The 22,758-nt window shown below is 33.8% G+C and overlaps 2 protein-coding genes and 1 pseudogene across 2 annotated transcripts; 1 reads left to right on the top strand and 2 right to left on the bottom strand.

Moving 5' to 3' along the window:
• Positions 1–6,629: 6,629 nt before the first annotated feature.
• On the bottom strand, positions 6,630–8,414 carry LOC116405187 (annotated as a pseudogene).
• A 6,977-nt stretch (positions 8,415–15,391) lies between these two features.
• LOC101211301 (stemmadenine O-acetyltransferase-like) lies at positions 15,392–17,349 on the bottom strand. The gene is made up of 2 exons (XM_031889039.1): positions 16,675–17,349; positions 15,392–16,253 (listed from the first exon to the last, which is right to left on the bottom strand). The coding sequence occupies exons 1-2, from the start codon at positions 17,213–17,215 to the stop codon at positions 15,499–15,501; spliced, it is 1,296 nt and encodes a 431-aa protein (XP_031744899.1). The 5' UTR covers positions 17,216–17,349; the 3' UTR covers positions 15,392–15,498.
• Positions 17,350–20,074: 2,725 nt separating this feature from the next.
• Positions 20,075–22,718, top strand: LOC101212831 (nucleoside diphosphate kinase). Its single transcript, XM_004152466.3, has 7 exons — positions 20,075–20,428; positions 20,525–20,581; positions 20,847–20,933; positions 21,412–21,492; positions 21,594–21,706; positions 21,796–21,845; positions 22,462–22,718. The coding sequence occupies exons 1-7, from the start codon at positions 20,201–20,203 to the stop codon at positions 22,527–22,529; spliced, it is 684 nt and encodes a 227-aa protein (XP_004152514.1). The 5' UTR covers positions 20,075–20,200; the 3' UTR covers positions 22,530–22,718.
• The last annotated feature ends 40 nt before the right edge of the window (positions 22,719–22,758 follow it).

Genomic DNA, 22,758 nt, shown 5'->3' with positions numbered 1-22,758 from the left:
TGGCCCCTTGGTGTTCAGAATTATGGGTTCATGTACTCACCTTAAACTCCATTCTCTAATACAATTATATATTACATTCATTTTCGTATGTTCTAAATCTTTAAGCTTTATTTCACGGAATGATTCTATCCACACGTTTTTTCGATATTTTCTTAGATTGAAAGATTTGGAGACATTAATTGAAATTTAAAGAGATATATCCTTTTCGATATACTATACAAACTTTGACGAAATGTTGGAAATGTCACTTATTATTGTCGATGTTGTTACGATACAATAATTTATGAAAAAATTATTTGTGAAGATCATTGTAACTACGCAAATAATATCTAATGGTGGTCCAACGTTGTTATGGAAAATAAAGTTATTTTAATTTATTGATTAATGTTATATTTTTCAAATTTATGTAGCTATTGAAATTATTTACATTTTTCAATTGATGATCAATTATTTTTTACTAGACTTCTTATAGATTTGATAAAATAAGTTTAAAATACTAAGCACATAAATCGTGCTTATTATTTTTGTGAGAATATGAAAGAAACAAACTCATCCCATGTTTCAATTTCCTCCTCCTGATGTATCTTTCATACACTTAATATTCTTAATACACTATCGATATATGCTTCATATATTTTGATACATGTATGGTTGAAAATTACTAGTTACTTACGTGTGTTTTAAATTTAAGAGCATCCAAGTAAATGAAGGCTTTAAAACACTTTTTGTAATCAAATGAAACTTCATTCAATTAAGGTTCCTTAATATACCACTTTAATTAAGTTGAGAATGGAGAGGTTGTTGCACGAGAAGATCGATAGAGGTGGGAGAGAGGAGAGATATATATATAAACATGAAGAGGAAATTAAACTTACGGACAACGACAACTAGTGATCATTGGTCGACGGTAGAACAAACGCATGTATTGATCCCTTGGTTACACGTGCAACTTAGAAATTGGAATATGATCAGAGTGAGAGAAACGACTTAAGATGAGTATGTTCTGTGAAGGTGAAATGTGGTTCGAGAAATTAAATAATTTGTCATATTAACAAAATCAAATAATTTTCCTAAACCCAAAACCCTATTTTTATAACCTAACAACATAAAGTCCTTACATAATAAAATTGAAATCCAAAGTTGAATTTGTCCCAATTAGGGACTAAACAATTACAAATTTTGTAGTATAGATATTATAGATAACTAGGGCTATTTAATTACATGAATGTAAACCCATTTGGAGTAAAAACAAACCCTAAATGATATAATTTAACCTTATAATATGTGACCTAATTATATCATTAATAAATAGTTAAAGCTTCTTGGCCATTTAATCTTTCATACCTCCAAGGGCTCTTTTCACGAGTCGATATGTACATAATCAATTTGTTTTTCTTTATTATTTAACAGAAAATGGGTTTAATGGTTACGATTTGATTTGATTTGAAAGGAAATGACGAATGTGAAGAAGAAATTAAAGAAAACAAAAGGCTCTTATTCTTTGAATTATTAGTATATAAAAGCATATACTTAGTTCATTATTAGTTAAATAATTAAGAATAATGCAAACCATTATTGGCTAATGTCATTGTTTACTTTAATCTATCGTCTTTAGAAAGCATAGAAACAATGTATTATTAGAGTATTTACCACTTCTAGCATGAAAATCAAAATTAATTAAAGAGAGAATACTAATAGAGAATTTTTTATTGATAGAAAAAAATTAAAATTATTTATAAAATATGTAAATAATTTCAATTTTTTTTATATATTTAGAATTATAAATAGTAAATTTGTGTTTTTCTAGGGTTGGATACAAGTAACAGGGTTTTACAAGTAAATAAAAACTTACACTAATTTTCTCCAGCTTTCATGTTCAATCTCTTACTTCTATATTTTTGTACAAAGAACCCTATAATTTTCTTATTAAAAAAATATGACATTATATAGAACGACTCTTTAAAATATAGTTCAATAATTTAATGTATATATGTATATACACAACTATATATTCATTTTCTTCGAGAACAGTACACTTTATATCAAGTATTTTTAATTACTTTATGCACACATTGGACAAATTAACTAAAGTGATGACTCAAATAGATAAAACTTTGGGAAACTATGTTCATATCGGATTTGAATCTTTCTAACCACTAGCTACTTGTACTATTAGTCAATAATTTAATCTATATATACATAAGAAATGATACAAAACATATTCTAAATGTTCCCAAAATTCTTGATTCTAAGCTTCTCTTCACTTCAATAATGGATGCATGCATCTTGACTTAAAATTAAAAAGAGAGAAAGAGACCCAATGAGACAACAATGGTAGAGAAAAAGGAAGAAGACAAGAGGAACAAGAACACATGATCACATGGGTGTTGCACATGACACACCTCTCTCTTCGATATAACATGACAAAATTTCCATCATAATCTCCTCATTATATTCAAACCCTAATAACTTTCAATTCTTTATTTCTATCCTATAATCTTACATTAAACTCCAATTTGTGTCGGGTTTGTTTAACTACCTATCTATTATACAAGTATATATGGCCAAAATAACGTTAAATTATTTACACTAAAAAGTCTCGAGGATCAATAATTATTTTTTGGTTCAATCCTAATTACTTGGGTAGGAGAGAAGAAAAGATATATAATCCGACTTTAGATGACTCCCTCTATAAATACATTATCCTAATTCCATACGAATGAAATTTGAACTCGAACTTAAATTAAAATCCTTACTCTTCTTCTATAGTACTTTACGGGCAAAAAAACTCTTTTTTCATTACTTTTGTAAGGTATCTCTTATTCAAATCACAAATTTAATATGAACATTACATGCATGCATGGATGAGCATGAAACTGACCAAGCCAAAGACAATCGGTTGGAGATAAGGAGGAATTCAGTTGATGCCAGTTTATGAAGAATCGAAACTGACAACATTTAAAAAAACTAAACACTTAAATCAATTGATCGGCCAACCAATAGTTGATTTATATTCTTTCATAGTCGAAGTTAGTCTGAACATTTACTAAACCGGTCATAATTGATTTAATAAACTAAAATGCTCAGCAATTCAAAACCATATCCAAATTTTGGCATAGACATTTTTTAAGAGGAACACATTATTATAATAAAATGTATAAAATTGTATGTAAATTTAAAAACAGAAACAAATAATGTAACTACAATAGATTTAAGAAAGAAAACCCAGCTCATGACATGGAATATTTATATATATGTATGGCTAATTAGCTACCCAATCCACTCAAAAAGAGAATCCAATGCTTCTATTTAAGATATTTATATATACACAATCATTTCATGGAACACATATCAAATATGGAATGGGAAGTGGTGGTTTAGTTTTTAATTATTTACTTCACAAATATTGTATAGTTTTAATTAAAAATAATGTTTATAATATAGTTTTTAAAACAAGTTCAATCTATGGCTCAAAGATACGGCCGTTGGAAATTTGGAGCTTTATATCATAACATTATTCTACAACTTTAATATACATATATAGTTTAATATATCATATATCCCAATCCCATCTCTATCACTACTGATCATCTTAATAATATCAACAAACAAATTAAATATTTCTTTGCCCGTTTAGTGCAAAAATAAATCTCTCTATGTATATATAAATTTAGATTTAAAAAAATATTATATATATATATGTTGAATTACTTTAAAGAATAAATATATATATTTGTTTGAGGGAGATGCATGCACCCAAAATTCATTAAAGATTAGGTTGGATAAAGTAAATAAATAAAGAAATGAGTTATTTTTAAATATAACAAAATAAATTACAATAGATTATCGTAGATCTACACGGACTAATATGTGTCTATTACAATTCAACTATAAATACCACTTTTACACCGTCTTTCTTCAATATATTTTCTATCAATATTTCGAAAACCAAATAAAGTTTTAAAGTAAGAAGAAGTAATTTAAAAAAGGGTTGAAATTTGAGTTGGGAATTGAAGCAATAATTCAGAAAATACAAAATTATTATCAGGATAGAGATGAGTATTTTAAGATAGGCTTCAATTTTGGTACTGTTTGTTGAGATGAGGAATTAGAAGGCAGGAAGTTTTAAGGGCCCATAGACTGCAAACTTCAGTGGAACAAATGTACCTATTCCCTAAAACTATTTTAGAACCTTAAAAGAAAAAATTAATTGAAAATAATTAAGTAATTGAAAATCTCAAATTTTCCTATTTTCTCCCAATTATTTGGATTTCTCTCGAATGTCAGTGTCTCTCCTTTCTTCAAATTATTTAGATTTCTGTTCAATGTTAGTGAATACACAAAAAGTGATAAGCATGAGGTGAGTTATATAGATATTAAGAGACCGTTTGACCATCAGATTATGAAATAGTGAAGTGAACTATTTTAGCTCACTCTATGTTTTTTCTTATTTCTTACTTTTCCAAATATAAATTATAATAACTCAAACTATAATAATATGTACCACAAACACAGACTATAAATAACCTACAAACTATTATAACTCACTTCACACCTCAAACTCGTCCTAAAAGTCTATGTTTACTTGACACTTGAATTAAAGAAGTAGTCTTATTTGGACGTTTACAGTAATAAAATACATGGGTTGATGCATGGACATCTATATATTATCTAATATTTATAATACTTAATATGTTTAAAAACCATTTTCTTAAAAACAATTAATTCAATGGGATGAGAACGAAACAGAAATTAATCCCAAGTGGGAGGGGCATTTTCGTCATCCTACATTACTATAAAAGAAGGTGCTTATGTAGGGATGTTCCCACAACACAAATCAAATTCGCATCTTTCCATCCTTTCCTTAAAAACATTTTTGCTTAGCTTCCTAATTCATTTTTTTTAAAAAAATGGTGTCTAAAGTGGAAGAAACACTGAGAAGGAAGTACCAGCAAGTTCATCCGCCGCAGACGGCGGTGGCAGCAGTGGCAGCAGCGGCAACGGCAAAGCAAATCCAATGCAATAAAGCCAAATATCCCAAGTTCAAGAGAAGTAGCTCCAATGTTGAAGAAGATGGCGCCTCTTCCGCCATGCTTTTGCTTGCTTGCATTGCTTTTGCCTCTTAATTTTTAGCCACGGAGCCGTCATTCGAGATTTATGGAGGAGGGATTAGCTGTTGTTCTCTTGACGCCGGTCGTCGGAGGCCACTTCCGGTAGCTAATTATGAGTACATAAATATTAATGGTCGTCGTAGTTTTTCTCTGATTTAGAAGTGATTATTAGATCGATAAGATATATATATTCTTTATTTCTATTTTTATTTTCCCTTAATTCGTTTTTTCTTTTTCGCGTTATTAATTTTGTACTCTTTGAAAATTATTTCTTAGTATAAATATATTTTGTTTTCTGTTTAATATTTATTTTGTTGCATCTTTTATATATTAGAGATTAATATATTAAAATTTATTAAAGAGATGGCTTTTGTTTTTTTCTCTCTTTTATACATTACAGAATTTTTTAGTACATGCAGATATTCATGTGAGTTAATTAGCCTAAACATTTTACTATTAATCTTGAGATTATCCTAATGTTTTTATTTTTAAAACTACGATTTAGAAGTTCATGTGAGTTTTCATTTAAATAATCGAGAGAAAGAATATATATATCAAAAGAGGTATTTTTTAATATAGCGAAAAATTGAAACTACTTATCAAATATAGCAAAATCTATTCAATCTTTTATAACTTATTTAATTTTTTTGTTATATTTTGTATATAATTTAATTTGACTCTCAAATTTATATAAATGTTAATTTCTTTTATAAAACTATATATAAAAGTATATAAGTATATGATGTTTTTTTTTTTTATCAACGATCCCATGTCATGAAATTTTAAAAAATCAAAATTTTGAATGAGATTTTTTTTTTACCAATAACAACTAGGTTATTTCTTTGGATTAATTAAAAGCTAATTTTTGTTCAAAATTCAAGACGAAACTTGACTATTTTCAATAGTAATACGTGTCATTTTCTTGACTATTAGATTGAATAAAGTAACTTGTCTAATTTTGTTTCAATGTTAAATTAAAGAGAAAAAATAGACAGTTGTAAATATTATTATTATTACCATACCATATATATGAGCATTTTGAAATTCAACTTTAAAAAGTTTATAAATTCCTAGACTTTGTAAGTACTTGTTTCTCACTATTCCACCCTATATTCCAAATATAAGTTTATAACTATATTAGTCTAACAGACACGATAAATAAAAATTAAAAAAATAGTAGAAAATTGTTATAAATGACTATTTTAATAATAATAATTAAGAATATAATAACATTTAAAAAAATTACAGATATAGGAAAATTATCAGTAAATTATCACTGATGGACTTTATATGGTATATCAGTGATAGACCAATATTTACAACATGGTCTATCACTGTTAGACTTATATCATTGATAAAATTTGATAATTTTTGTTATATTTGTAAATTTTTTAAAATTATGTTATATATTTAATTAATTTAAATTTAATTGCTAAATTTGCAACTATTCCAAAAATAATTTCATCCCAAATCTAACCAACTGGCCCAAGTCCAAGCCCGTTGAAGCCCAATCTCACATTGCACATGGGAAACTATAAGCCATTTGTTTGTACCAAATAATAATCCACACGAAGACTACAAATGTGAGATGTTGTTCGAAGGCAGAACTATTAGTTTGTAACCTTTAACAAAGAACAAATTTATGACGTGAAGGAAAGAAGTTCAGAATCATTTTCAAAGAGCGCCATATCATTTTCCTCCAAATTCACCCATGCTTCGATTCCTTTACCGTCGCTAGTGTTAACAAAAAGCACCACGTTCTTGTACCGCCGCCCAGGAGTACAGGCCCACGTTGGTTTTCCCCAACCAAAATCTGTTTCATAAAGTGGAAAATTGCACCAACTTGTGAAACTAAACATTTCCAATTCCCCCGGAAGTTGACGGCTTGGATTACGGCGAAACGCTTTTCTTTGGTTGGGGATTTTTATGGGATAAGGCTATGAATCGTTTCCAAAGGAAGCCAGATACAGATTCTACTCGGGAAGGAGGGCGTTGGTTGAGGAATGATGCGGCGGAACTGGCTCGTTGTTTTAGAGCAGCAATATTGGATTTGTTGAAGATGAATCTTCTTGTTGCGATTGTGTGCATTGGGAGATGCCGTCTGCTTCCACCGCAGATTTCTATTGTCAAGAATAGGTCAGTCGCGTCGAATGTCGGCATTATCGGATACTCTGTTGAGGAGGAAGAACAGATCAGACAATCATATACATACTTTATTGTTATTATTAGTTTGGAGTAATTGAATACAAAATGAACATCTCCACGTAATTTCTTATTGATGTTGATTGAAAATTGATAAAGAATTAAACATCTCCACCTAATTTTACATATAAATTTTGGATGAAACTTAGTTGAATGTTTATTTTTTGAAATGAATGAAAGTGATTTCGAAATTATTGAAATTATATTTTAATATTTAAGATGGTTTATATAATAATATTTTTAATCACTTAAAATTAAAATTAATTAAGTATATGTCAAGTATAAAATACTTTAAATCTGCCATTATATATCTTTATTTGTTAAATCCAAATTTCCTTTTCTTTTTCTTATCACACAATAAAAAGAAAAACCAAGATAATATAAATAAATAATTTGTAATTAGCTTAAGCTTTAATTACTCTACTTACCGTTGTCCCCACGACAAGTGGAAGCCCAAGCTTTAGTGAACATGGTGGCGGAGGTGCCGTCGACGACCTTGTGAGTAACACAAACAGCAATCACCGCACCGCCACACTCAAAAACATTGTATTGAACACCCAAAATACACTCCCTTTCAAGAACAGCATCAGGGTGAAACGGTAGCAGCCAATGCAACGAAACCACGTCGTTTGGATTCTCCATAACTTCCGACAGCCGGCCGGAAACTCTCGCTTCAGAAAACGCCACGCCCTCATCGTTACACTCCACCAAGTAAGCCTCCACCAGAGTGCCAGCGAGAAGATAGAACCGGCTCAAGGTTTAAGCGAGAGATTCCTTCAATTTCCGACACCGGTCGCGGTGGTCGCCGCCACCAGGGTAGAAGAAGAGGAGAGGAGTGTAGCTGCCTGGGGCAGGTTGGTCAAGAAATGAAAGTTTGTGGTGTTGGTGGGTTGAAGGTGTTGGAGATGAAGGCTTTATTATCTCTGTTGAGATTAGATCTATCTTGAGACTATTGTTCATCTCCATTGATTGATTTCTGTGAATTTTGGGGGGCTTTCTTAGTGGTAATTCAATTGAGATGTATTGGAGGATTCATATAGTGTTGGAAGAAATTGGAAATGGTCTCTTTCTTTAAATTAAAATTATGGATTTTGTGTGTTGTGTCGTTATATAATTTGAATTTTTCGTGAATTATTGACCGTTGAAACATAAACTAATTTAGTTGAATAAAAAAATATATAAAATATAAAACCGTAGCTTTTACAAAATAAATAAACGCAATGATAATAACTGTTAACTACCACCACCATCATCTAAGAAATAAAATAGTCTTATTAATTTATTTACTTATCAAATTTAAAAATGTTATCTTTCTCCGAGAAAATATGTTTTTATAGAGTTTATGTTGATTTTAAATAGATATTTTTTGATCTCTCATACTTAATTTTTTATTTAGTAAAGTATTAAGAAGCTTATTTTGAAAAAAATGGTAAAACGGCACCGTTTGAAGCCGGCTAGCTACTGCTCTACGCAGCATTTTCCTTTTTGAAATAGACTAATGTGTCATTACTCATTGCCACTTGATTTTTCATACTCATTTTTTGTCATGTTAAATCATAAAAAGTGTCTTTTTTGACCTTTGTTCTTTGTTTCTCTTTTGGAGATTTAACAAAAGAATATTTAGCTAAAACATAATGTGAGTTTATCTTGTTTGACACACAAAGTCATTAACAACCACGAACATTTAAGAATTAAGATTAATTCATAACTCTTTCTTATTTCAAAAGAACCAAAATTTCCTACTAAACCTATTTTAAAAAATAAAATAAACGTGTTTTCAAGCTTCAACTCTTAGTTAAAGATGTATGCTTTGCTTCACGTTTATATAAAGACTCTTACAAAAATACGAAAAAAAAGACATTTTTAGAAATAATAAAATAAATTAAAATATTTACAAGCAAAATTTTAGATTATATCCTTGTTTAGTATTCTATCATTATAACATATAATGACTATCACTAATTTTGTCATATTTGCAATATGAAAAATAAAAAGTGGCATGAATTGATTTTCATTCGACTAATTTTGTTATATTCGTAATATATAAAAAATAGATGTCATGAACTGATTTTTTAAAATATTTTTTTAATTTTTTATTTATATTTTGAATTTATTGATGTTTTTAGTACAACCATTGACGAGATAAAGATCAAACCTCTCATTTTAGAATAAAAGATCACAATATTTACTTGGTTAGCAAAACTATGCATAAAAATATTGGTCTAGACCATTGGATACATGTCTATTTAATAGACTTTGTATTAGCTTGGAGAGATTTTAGTAGGAGCAAAAATCGTTCCAGTTAAAGAATAAATCACAATACAGTAACAAAGTAACAGTAACACGACGATACCGGAGATCAATGTGTTGAGCAACCCAAGAAGAAGCAACCTCCGAGAAGAATGCCCACAGCTAAACCAGCGGTGAAACCGCTCTAATCTTCCGCCAAACAAACGCCAGAAACCAGACCCGAAGAACCGCTCAGAAACTGCCGCTAAGGACACCGGAAAAAGCCCTTTCTGACGTCAATACTCTGTCGGCAACGTTGGCTGCGGCACCTTTCTCTTCTCTGTTTTCGTCCGGCTCTCTATCGCTTCTATCACTCTCCCTCCTCTTGTGTTTTTTTCCGGCTGTCTCCCTCCATCGTCTCTTCTTTTTCTTTTCCCAATTAAAAAACCTAAAAAGAGGATGAAAGTAATTGCGTACCCAACAAATAAAATCCATTTTAATACATCTTAAATATTTGTCATTTTTCTACGGCGTAAGAATGAGTTTTTTAAAAAACAAATGTCTACAAAATAAATGTGAAAGTATATTCTGAAGAATATTCTCTTGATTGTATTTATTGACCAAAGGGAGTGTATTTATACAAGGGTAATTACCCAAATAAACTAAGCCTACTTTATTTACATTAACATCATTACCCAAAATAACAAAGCCTACTTTATTTACATTAATACCCTCCCTCAAACTCAAGGTGGTAGAGTAGCGATCAACTTGAGTTTGGTAAGTAAGTGACAAAATCGATTAGATGGCAAGGCTTTGGTGAAGATATCCGCAGGTTGTTCAATAGTAGAAACAGAACGTAAGAGGAGGGTGTTGCTTAAGAGGTGGTGACGAACAAAGTGACAGTCATTTTCAATGTGTTTTGTACGTTCATGAAACACATCATTGTGAGCAATCTGAATGGCACTACGATTGTCACAATGGAGGAGGGTAGGACCCTGTTGAGGGACACTCATATCGGCAAGGAGCCACCGAAGCCATATAAGTTCAGCTGTAGCATCAGCCAGAGCACGATATTCAGATTCCGTACTGGAACGAGATATAACACTTTGTTTCTTACTACGCCATGAGATGAGAGAATCACCTAAGTAAAAACAGTATCCTGTAGTGGATCGTCGATCAGTAGGATCCCCCGCCCAATCAGCATCAGAATATCCCGACAACACAAGGGAAGACTGAGATGAGAATTGAAGACCATGTCCCAAGGTGCCTTTGACATAGCGAAGTATGCGTAGAACAGCAGTGAAATGAATTGTTCGAGGAGCAGCCATAAATTGACTGACAATATGAACAGCATATGCAATATCTGGGCGAGTTACTGTTAGGTATATAAGACTGCCAACAAGTTGCCGATACAAGCTTGCATCGTCAAGAGGAACACCATCAAACGGAGTTAGATGGACATGAGGATCTAACGGTGTTGAAGATGTGGTGGAGTCTGTAATTCCTGAGCGTGCTATTAGATCAGATGCATATTTCGCTTGAGATAACAGATAACCATCTGAACGGTGAGAGACTTCAAGACCGAGAAAGTAATTGAGAGATCCAAGGTCTTTCATCTCAAAATGTTGACCAAGATATTGTTGTAGGTCGGATATGGCCTGTTGATCATTACCAGTAATAATCATATCATCAACATAAAGAAGGAGAAGAACAATACCATGAGTTGTCTGTCGTGTAAAAAGGGCATTGTCGTGAGAGCTGGAGGTAAATCCAAGTTGAGTAATGGTGGAGCTAAACGTGGCAAACCAAGCTCGTGGAGCCTGTTTTAGACCGTATAGAGCGCGACGAAGGAGACACACCTTGTTGGGAGGAGGAGAAGTTCCCTGAGGTGGCTTCATATACACTTCTTCAGATAGGTTGCCGTTAAGAAATGCATTTTTGACATCCATCTGAAAAAGAGGCCACTGTTTGGCAGCAGCAACAGCTAACAAGCTGCGAACAGATGTCATCCGGGCAACAGGGGCAAATGTTTCTTCATAGTCAATCCCATATTCTTGTGAGTATCCTTTTGCAACAAGCCGAGCTTTATAACGTTCAATAGTTCCATCAGAGTGAGTTTTGATTTTGTAAATCCATTTGCAACCAATGGGTCTTTTACCGGGAGGTAAATCAACATAGTCCCAAGTGTGCGTCTTTTCAAGAGCCTGTAATTCTTCATCCATTGCTTTCTGCCATACTGGGTTAATACTGGCCTCTTGATAAGAGGTGGGTTCAACAAGGGAAACAATGGTAGAAAAACAATGGTAATCAGTGAGATGAGGGGGAGGTTCTCTTACCCTGGTAGAGCGACGAAGAGGAGTAGCAGGTGGCGATTCAGGAACATCATCGGAGACAGACGGTGGATCCAGATTTGCAGTAGCAGGTGAAGATTGTGCAAGCTCAGTATCCAAGGTGGGTTCAGAGAGAGGAAAAAGGTCAACAGATGTGTTTGTAAAGAAAGATTGAGGACTAGAGAAGGAGGTGTGGAAGGAGGACAAACGAGAGAACATAGTGTGTTCCCAAAAAGTGACATGCCGAGATATCCGGAGTCGGTTGGAAAGAGGGTCCCAACAACGAAATCCTTTGTGTTCGGTGCCATAGCCAAGGAAGCAACAGAGACGGGCACGTGGTTCAAGTTTATTGTGTTCATGAGGATGTAACAGAACGAAGCAGGCACTACCAAAAACTTTGAGTTTAGAATAGTCGGGAGAAATACCATATAGTTTTTCGAACGGAGAGGTATTTTGAAGGACAGAGGAAGGGAGACGATTGATTGTATATACTGATGTAAGGGCAGCTTCACCCCAGAATTTTTCTGGACAAGAGGCAGAAAGAAGGAGGGCACGTACTGAGTCAAGAATGTGACGATGTTTGCGCTCAGCACGTCCATTTTGTTGAGAGGTATGAGGGCAAGAGCGCTGAACAATAGTGCCCTGTTGGGAAAGAAAAGAAAGAAGGATGGAATCTTTATATTCCAAAGCATTATCAGTGCGAAGAATTTTGATGGGAGAGGAAAATTGAGTGCGAATCATGTTAGCAAACTCAATATATGTGCGAGATAATTCAGAACGATGTTTTAGAAAGTAAATCCATGTAAATCGAGAGTAGTCATCAATGAATAAAACATAGTAGCGATAACCATGAACAGTAGTAATTGGGGCAGGACCCCAAATATCAGAATGCACTAAATCAAAAGGTTTATCACAATTAGAGATGGATTGAGAAAAAGATAAGGCAGGTTGTTTAGCAAGTTTGCAATTCAAACAATTAAAAGGAACAAATTTAGTAAGATTAGTCAAATTGTTAACAGAAATTAAATGACGAAGTTTTTCAGAGGAAGCATGACCAAGACGAAGATGCCACTGATATGTGTCAGAATCAGTGACCGAAGCAGAGATGGAAGAAGGAGATGAAATCCGAAGTGATGTGAGCTCAAACAATCTTCCCACTTTGCGACCCGTTCCAATCGTCTGTCCCGTCTGCGGATCCTGAACCTGACAACCATTGGGAGAAAATGAAACATTTAAGCTCAGATCACATAATTGACCAACAGACACTAGATTAAAGGTCAGGTTAGGAACACAGTAAGTATGAGGAAGATGTACACTGGGAGTATCAATGGTACCAGTATGAGAGATGTTCATACAATTACCATCAGCAGCATAAATAGGAGGTAAAGATTTTGTAGGGCTAGACGTAGACATAAGAGAAGAGTCAGAGGTCATATGATTACAACAGGCAGAATCAAGAAGCCATCGATTACCTGATGAAACAGCCAGAGCGGAGGATGATGAAATTAGTTGATTCAATAAGCTCTGAAGATCACTTATCTGAATGAGGGATGAATCATCCGAGGTCGCAGCAACAACAGATGAGGAACCATGTTTGGTAAAAATTTTCTCTTTTGTGGAAGTGCTAGGAGGTCGGGGTGGTCTGGTAGGGCAGTTATCCAGAATGTGGCCATGTTTATGGCAGTACCTGCACTCTATTTTAGGACAGTTACTAAATTTGTGACCAGAGAGCTTACAATTCTTACAAAACATATTTGCGGCTCTGTTGGGAGTGTATGTGCTAGCAAGGACAACATCAGATTGTTTAGTAGAGTTGATGCCAAGACGCTTTTCTTCAAACAGAATTTCTTGAATAGCTGCATCTAATGAGGGTAAGGGATTCCGGTGTAGTAAAGCAGCTCTAACAGATTCATATTCTGGACGTAATCCCATAAGGACTTTAATAAGGCGAAGATGATCTTTGCTGATGTTCGCTTGGTCAAGTTGAGTCCAAATGGGTTGAAGAACTGCCAAATATTCATTAACAGACTGACCAGAATCTTGATTTAGATTTACAAGTGTACTGTGCAGTTGGTAATAATGGGCTAAACCAATAGACTTGAAGCGTGTAGACAAAAAATCCCATAATATTTTAGCATCATCAAAGGCATCAAACTGTGCATGTATAGCGGGAATAGAGGTGTTACCAAGCCAGGTGATAATTTGATGATTTTTACTGTCCCAATCTTCGAGACGTTCAATGAATGTGTTATCCCCTTCCTTTGCAGTTGGTTTGGTGATGTCGCCAGTTACAATGCGCCATAGTTTTCTTCCAATAAGAAAACTTTTCATTTGATTTGCCCATGTGATATAATTTGTACCATCAAGTATGGTAGAAATGGGTCTAAAGATATGGTCTCTCTCCATTTTGATTTGGGGTTAACAATGCGGATTTTCGGCCGAGTTTTGACTGATTCGTGACTGGATTTGTCAGATCTGGGTTTCACTGTATTTGGCGACTGGATTCAGGGGTGCACGGCTGGGTTGCGGCGACTGGATTCAGGGGTGCACGGCTGGGAACGGAGACAAACAAAAAAAAACTTGAAGACAAACGGCTGAAAGATTCGTCAGATCTGAAGACAAACGGCTGAAGGATTCGTCAGATCTGGTGGGCGGCGTCGGACGGTAGACGTCGTCTTGCACTCACGGCTGGAAGAGAAGTCGCGTGCGGTTACTGGTTCACGCGGCGGCCTTGGCTTCAACGGAGACAGAACCGGCTGAGACGGCTGGGACAGCGGCGGAAGAGCAATGGCGGCAGCGGCGGAAGGTCTTGCGGTACAGATCTGGACGGCGGCCGCAAGGTGACGCGTACGGCTGCCTCGCGGATGGAGACGAATCGGAGCGGAAACGGCGCGATGCCGAGGCTGAATATCGTGCCGAGGCGCGATGCCGATGCCGAGGCTGAATCGGAGCGGAAACGGCGCGATGCCGAGGCTGAATACAGCAACAACCTGCGATGCCGAGGCTGCGACTGATCGGCGCGACGCCGATGTTGTGGTGGAGTGGCTGGAGACAGATCGGAGCTGTCTGCGAGGCGCGCGGAAGGGCTGGAGACAGATCGGAGCTGTCTGCGGCGCGATGAGGATGACGATGACGGAACGGCTGCGAGGCGCGATGAGGATGACGGAGACGGAGACTTTCACGGGTGGGCGGCGGCGGCGGCGGCTAAGATGAAAACCCTAGCTCTGATACCATGTGAAAGTATATTCTGAAGAATATTCTCTTGATTGTATTTATTGACCAAAGGGAGTGTATTTATACAAGGGTAATTACCCAAATAAACTAAGCCTACTTTATTTACATTAACATCATTACCCAAAATAACTAAGCCTACTTTATTTACATTAATAATAAAAAATAGTTTCTTAATAAGTAATTTTTTAAAAATGAATCCAAGCAGTTCTAAGTTTATAGCCTATAGGATTAATTAATGAAATTATAAATCTCCAGCATCAAATAAAATATAATATAAAGTTCAAATTGATTGATACACACATATCAAAATTTCATATTCAAATGGACAGAAATACAATGAAAATAGTGAAAAGTTAACTGGATATTTTTCCAAAATAACAACAAACTAAATTTCAGAATAATGACGTGAAGGAAAGAAGTTCACAATCATTTTCAAAGAGCGCCATATCACTTTCCTCCAAATTCACCCATGCTTCGATTCCTTCACCATCGCTAGTGTTAACAAAAAGCACCACGTTTTTGTACGGCCGCCCAGGAGTACAGACCCACGTCGGTTTTCCCCAACCAAAATCCGTTTCATAAACTGGAAAATTGCACCAACTTGTGAAGCAAGCCATTTCCACTTCCCCTGAATAAACCCTTTCCCCCATCTTCATTTTTGCCCTCAACGATTTCTCCGTATCTTGCAACGTCTTTGTATATTCATCGTCGATTTCTCGTATCGCTTCTCTGACTTTTCCAACCAACGACGGGAAGTCTTGTTCCTCGTCGATTGGAACGTCGGCGGTGGCGAACCACCAGATGTTGCCGAAGGAGTTCGGCGGCAACGGTGGGTTCATTCGGTTGCGGAGATTGACGGCTTGGATTACGGCGAAACGCTTTGCTTTGGTTGGAGTTTTTTTATGGTATAGGGCTATGAATCGTTTCCAGAGGAAGCCGGAGACGGATTCTACTCGGGAAGGAGGGCGTTGGTTGAGGAATAATGCGGCGGAACTGGCTTGTTTTTTTAGAGCGGCAATATTGGATTTATTGAAGACGAATCTTCTTGTTACGATTTTCTGCATTCGAGGATGACGTTTGTTTCCGCCGCGGATTTCCATTGCCGGGAATAGGTCCGTGGCGTCGAAGTTTGGCACTATCGGGTACTCTGTTGAGGAGGAAGAACAGATTAGACAATCATATACATACTTTATTATTATTATGGAGTAATTGAATATAAAATGAAAGGTGGTTGCTATTTCTTTTCTAATTGAAGTTGATTGAAAATTGATAAAGAATTAAACATTTCCACGTAATTTTACATATAAATTTTGGATGAAACTTAGTTGAATGTTTCTTTTTTAAAACGAACAAAAGTGATTTCCAAATTATTTAAGGGTAATTATAAAAAATGATCAAATTAAGATTAATTAGAGTACATGTCAAGTATAAAATAGTTTAAATCTGTCACTATATCTTTACTTCTTAAATCCAAATTTATTTTTCTTTTTCTTATCACACAATCAAAAGAAAAAGAATGTTGAAGATAATATGAAGTAATTAGCTTAAGCTTTAATTACTCTACCTACCGTTGTCCCCACGACAAGTGGAAGCCCAAGCTTTAGTGAACATTGTGGTGGAGGTGCCGTCGACGATCTTGTGAGTAATACAAAGAGCAATCACAGCACCGCCACACTCAAAAACGTTATATTGAACACCCAAAATACACTCCCTTTCAAGAACAGCATCAGGGTGAAACGGTAGCAGCCGATGATACGTAACTACGTCGTTTGGATTCTCCATAACTTCCGACAACCGGCCAGAAACTCTCGCTTCAGAAAACGCCACACCCTCATCGTTACACTCCACCAAGTAAGCCTCCACCAGAGTGCCGGCGAGAGGATAGAACCGGCTCAAGGTTTCAGCGAGAGATTCCTTCAATCTCCGACACCGGTCGCGGTGGTTGCCGCCACCGGGGTAGAAGAAGAGGAGAGGAGTGTAGCTGCCAGGGGCAAATTGGTCGAGAAATGAAAGTTTGTGGTGTTGGTGGGTTGAAGGTGTTGGAGATGAAGGCTTTATTATCTCTGTAGAGATTATATCTATCTTGAAACTATTGTTGTTCATCTCCATTGATTGATTACTGTGAATTTTGGGGCTTTCTTACTTGTAATTTGGAATGCTTGATTGAGATGTGTTGGAGGATTTATATAGTCTTTGCAGAAATTGGAAATGGTCGTCCTTTTGGAATTTAAAATTATGGTTTTTGTGTGTATTGTGTTGTTATATAATTTGTATTTTTATGAATTATTGACCGTTTAAACATGAACTAATTTAATTGAATAAAAAAATCATAGCTTTTTACAAAAATAAATAAACGCAAAGATAATAACTAGAAACGACCACCACCACCATTCAATAAATAAAATAGAGTTTTATTAATTTATTTACTCATTAAATTTAAAAATGTTATTTTTTACTCGTAGGTCTCATGTTTTATCGAGTTTATGTTTATTTTTTATTATATATGATTGATTTAAATATTAGTATACTCAAATAAAGGTGATAAGTAGATGTGTTATAAAGGGTTTTAGACGAAAGCATTAATAAAAAAAAGTAGATAATAAAATAAACTGTAGAGTTAGGTAGGTTGAATTAATATTTTTTAATGGTTATATCTTAACATAGTTATTATTGTTAATATACTGAATTGTGAACTTTGATCAATTTAATATAAACTGTTGTACAAATGTAGGCAAAGTACTAAGAAGCCTATTTCAAAACAACAAAAATAAAAATAGTACAAAATTATATATATATATATATATATACAATGAAAAGGTCGTCTTATGGTGGGGTTCAAACCGAGGTGGGAAAATGGCACCGTTTGAAGCCGGCTAGCGACTGATGTACACTTTGCTTTCTCATACTCATTTTGGTTATGTTAAATTATGAAAAAAATGTCTTTTTAACCTTTTGTTGTTTGTTTCATTTTGGAGATTAAAACAAAAAAAAAGAAAGTTGAACTTTTCCTCAATATTTCAAAACTACGTTGAGAATAGAAAATATCTTTAGAATTTTGATATAAATTGAGCTATGTTGTAATACCAAGTTTTAAATTTGGATTTAAAAATAGTTTGAATTGATGAGAAGAAAATTAGTGTTTTTGAAAATATAGTTTATTTTGAACTGTTGTTAAACTTAAAACAATTCATTTTTTTAAAATTAAACCAAATAGGCTTTTAAAATAAATACTAACAACTATGCACGTAGGAATATAAACTCTAAATTTAGCCCAAACACACAAAGTCATTAAGAAGGATCCATCAAATATTTAAGATCAATTAATAACTCGAAACAAAATTTTTTACATAATTTATTTTTAAAAAATGAAAAACAAACGTTGAAGGAGTTGCCACTTGTATGGATACGGGGAAGTCATCTAATTGTAAAAAAAGGTGAGTTCTCTATACTTACTTGTGATTTACTTTTTTTTCTTTCATGTTACTTGCATGTAAATTGTATTTACAAAGAATTGAAGAAGCTCTTAAGTCCTTTTTGTTATTTCTTTCTTTTCTGTAAATTCTGGTTTGCTCCTCTCCTTTTACTTTGGATGACGGTGAGACGAAGAGAAGATGAAGAGAGGAAGAAGGAGAAGATGAACACACAAAGGTTTTAAAATGGTTCGGCAAATGTCTACGTCCACTAAGCTTTGAAGAGCAAGGTATTATTTATTTTCAGTTTGATGTGTATAAAATATCAAAGAGATACAAAGTATTTATAGACTATCCTATAACCTTTAGTTGAACTCTAGCTAGACAATAAGTTAAAACTTACAGATTTGACTATATGTCTTTTACAAATAGATAATTGTTTTATTAAAGAGTTTTCCCACAAACGTGTTTTAAAGTTTGAACCCTAATTAGAAGTATGCGCTTTGCTTGAAATTTATATTTTGTGTTGGCATTGTTTGCTTTTAATTGTCGGTTTTATTAATACAACCATTGAAAAGATAAGGATTCAACCTTTCTCACTTTTAGAATAAAAAATTACAACAATTATTGGCCACCTAAACTTATTTTGTCCTTTTGATTATTTGTCTATTATAGGATTATATATATATATATATATGCCTTTTTATTCGTCATGGCATGGACTTGATATACGAATTATGGTACATGCCTATGTACTTTTCGAAGCGGGTTTAGGGTTTAGATTTAAACACATATCCTTATGATTTTTAAAGTTCATGAACAATGATTGAAATAAACATTTTGAAAACAATATAGAATAAACTTGACATTTTGGTTATGATTAATAGTCATGTCAAATAAAAACTTATCCAAGATATTAATGATCATGATTGATATAGTTTGAATCTCTCTTTACTATAGTTATTGTACTAAAAAAATAATCCATTCAAAAAACTTGTATAGTACTTCAAAATTGTTTCTAGCAACAATGTAATTAAGGTGTAATTCGATAAAAAAAACAAAAATATTATTTACAAAACTTTCAGACAAAATAGATACAAAATTAAAGATAATTTCAAATGAACATTAGCGTTGATAATAATATTTGCTTTAATAAAATACTTTATTAATTAAAATCACCCATGTGATTTAGATGTAAACTTTTAAACATAGTTACCATCTCAACATAAAAATGTAAATACACATTAATTCTCAACCTTAATAAAAGATTTTAAATCACATTCAATTGAGAGTAGTCGTTTATGGTCACAATCTATCAACTTATTGAATTGAGCCAAACAATTTAACTTTCACCGTAAATATTCTCAATTAAACTAAGACGTTTGTTTGGTTATTAAATTGAAGTAAACAATTCAATAGTATACATATCTTTTAATTTACTTTTTAAAATTATGAAAAAATTTATTTCTAAACTCTATATTTCAAATACAACTCTAACAGCATCGAGTATAGAGAGGTTTGCTTGAAACATTGTTGAAAAAGAATATATTAGTTGTGGTTTATTTTACAATTTACATATTTAAAATTCGTGGAAGAAAAGGGGGTGGGGACTGCGAAGCCAAAGCAAGAGCTTTGCCTCTCCGTACTTTACCTTTTGGATTGGGCTTTTCAAAAAAAGGGCGAAATGGAAGCTGTGGCCATCTTCGGAAGTGGAGCTCCGCCGCGTCTCCGGCCGCCGACGAGAACCTTTTGCAGCTTAGCTCGCTCCCGGACGGCTGTCCTACGCCGTCGCGACCATCTTTCAGCATTTCCTTCGAATTCTAATCTCTTCTTCAAATTGTCTACTCGTTATCGTGCTGCTTCCAGTGACAATGAGTCCTTTATATTTTTGCCACATTTGGTTGCCTCCCTGGTTTGCTCACTTTTCTTTCACTTTTTTTGTTCGATTCCACTGGCTTTTTTAATTGACCTATTTTGAGGTTAATCGATTTTGTGTTTTGAGGTGTAGGAGCGAGTCGACCAGACTTACATTATGGTGAAACCTGATGGCGTTCAACGTGGCCTTGTGAGTTTTCCTTTACGACCTGATAATTTTGCCCTTAATTTCTGCGTTTTCTCTGTTTTTCTTTCTGGTTGTTGTTCCATTACTGTGCTATTAATGTTTCAATTATTGAATGTGAGTTCATTTGTGTTGAACAATGTCAAATTAAATATGAAAAAATAGAATGGAAATGAAGGAATTCACAATTTCCTCTGTAATTATAGTGGAGAACTGCTAGGGCTTGATGTGCATTTTGAAGTTTTCTTGCTTTAACTGAGTTTGTCTTTAGGTTGGAGAGATAATTTCGCGATTTGAGAAGAAAGGGTTTAAGCTTACTGGTTTAAAGCTCTTCCAATGCTCCAAGGAGTTGGCTGAGGTTTGTCATTCTCCATAATGTTTTTGAAGTTCCTTGGAGAATTTTATTTTTCTTCTAATTTAGGCTACTTGAATAAGTTCAAAATATTTTGAGAGTGATTTTGTAATGGTGAAATTACTTTTGTCATGTTCAAAAGTGCTCAAAATTTGGTTTTAATAATTCAAAGTCTGTTTTGATTGTATGAAAATCACATTTAAAAGTGTAAAATCAAATTCTAAGCTGATTTTGAGTGAATAAAGACATATTTCCTGGTGATTTTAAATACGAAAAAAGTGATTTAAACTATTTCATAATCCCTCCCAAGCATGCACTTAAAGCATTATAGTTATACTTAATTTCTATATAAACAACTCGAAAGAATTTTCCATAAGCCAATTGATTGTTTGAAGCTTTAATTACACATTCTCCTTTTGATATCTTTCTCACCCATGGTTATGTCTTGTTGTTTCTCTATTAAACTAAGCTTATATTATTACAGGAACACTATAAAGATCTTAAGGGAAAGTCATTTTTTCCTGGTTTAATTGAGTACATAACATCAGGTCCTGTTGTGTGTATGGTATGTTTCTCATAACTCCATTTCTGGTGTATTTTGGCTTATTATAAAAAATAAATAACTATCTTGTAAATTTCCCTTCAACGTTAATTGTGTTTTTTTAGGCATGGGAGGGTGTTGGTGTTGTGGCATCAGCACGTAAGTTAATCGGAGTAACAAATCCTCTCGAAGCTGAGCCAGGAACAATAAGAGGGGATCTTGCTATTCAAAAAGGAAGGTCAGACCTTATAAATTTTGATTCTTGGTGTATTATTTTGAATACTCTTGTATGTGCATTAGAAAGAACTTATTTGAAAATGTTGACAGGAATGTGATTCATGGGAGTGATAGTCCTGAAAGTGGCAAGCGTGAAGTAGGTAAGGAACACTTTGTGGTTTTGAAAAGGCTTAATTTGTGTTACATTCTCGTCAATATTACTATAATCTGTGGATTTTGGTAAAATTTTCATATTTCAGAGATTAGAAACTACATAAGATAAATCATTTGTCTTAAGCTCATTGAATTGTTTGGTAGTAGTCTTTTACGGAACATGTTGGACCCCTCATATCTAGGAGGCAATAGCACACGTTCAAAACCATGAGGATTGTTTCTTCTTATTTAAGTGTTTAAAAAAATGTATCTAAGTTGAGATACAATAGTTTGTGTTGGGAGTATAAATTATTAAAAAAATATATTTAAGTTGAGACATAATAGTTTGTGTTTGGAGTATAGATTATTTTAATTTGAATTATAATAGTATGTATTTGAAGTGTGAACTATTTTAGTTTGAAAAGAAAATAGTAAATACTATAGCAAATTGAGGTTTTGAAATAGTGTTGACCGTAGTTAATTAATGGTTGCAAAATATTATTTGCTTAAGCAAAACCGTGGCTGTTATGTTATAGTCTTAGATAAGAATTCATGAGCGAAAGCACACAAGATTTTGCACTATTTTTGACATTGTTCTAAGTCGTAGACATTGTGTGTTTGCAGCACTGTGGTTCAAAGAAGGTGAATTGGTAGAGTGGGAGCCAGCTCTTGTACCATGGCTCATAGAGTGATGTTGTCTATGAAGCACACATGTCCTCAAGAGAGAATTGCGACTTTTCTTGTTTTGTAATTTTGAATTATAGAATAAAATGTTAGCAGAGCCTTGTAATCTCTCATCCTCACAGAACTGTTTATGCAAAAAAAAAGGGGGGATATTCATTTTGAAAGTCAAGAGAATCCACAGAAATTTTTATCATGAATTCTGATAATGATGCAAAGTGATAACCATAGATTTGATAC

This window comes from Cucumis sativus, chromosome 1 (genome assembly GCF_000004075.3).
Source record: "Cucumis sativus cultivar 9930 chromosome 1, Cucumber_9930_V3, whole genome shotgun sequence".
Classification (NCBI taxonomy): domain Eukaryota; kingdom Viridiplantae; phylum Streptophyta; class Magnoliopsida; order Cucurbitales; family Cucurbitaceae; genus Cucumis; species Cucumis sativus.
This window is presented reverse-complemented; position numbering and strand designations above follow the sequence as displayed.

Bases quoted from the DNA above. Each gene is read 5' to 3' on its own strand.
- LOC101211301 (XM_031889039.1), bottom strand. From the start codon at position 17,215: ATGGAGATGAACAACAATAGTTTCAAGATAGATATAATCTCTACAGAG. The intron at 16,254-16,674 runs GTAGGTAGAGTA...CCTCCTCAACAG, and splicing joins CACTTGTCGTGGGGACAACG to AGTACCCGATAGTGCCAAAC.
- LOC101212831 (XM_004152466.3), top strand. From the start codon at position 20,201: ATGGAAGCTGTGGCCATCTTCGGAAGTGGAGCTCCGCCGCGTCTCCGG. The intron at 20,934-21,411 runs GTTTGTCATTCT...ATATTATTACAG, and splicing joins GCTCCAAGGAGTTGGCTGAG to GAACACTATAAAGATCTTAA. The intron at 21,846-22,461 runs GTAAGGAACACT...GTGTGTTTGCAG, and splicing joins AAGTGGCAAGCGTGAAGTAG to CACTGTGGTTCAAAGAAGGT.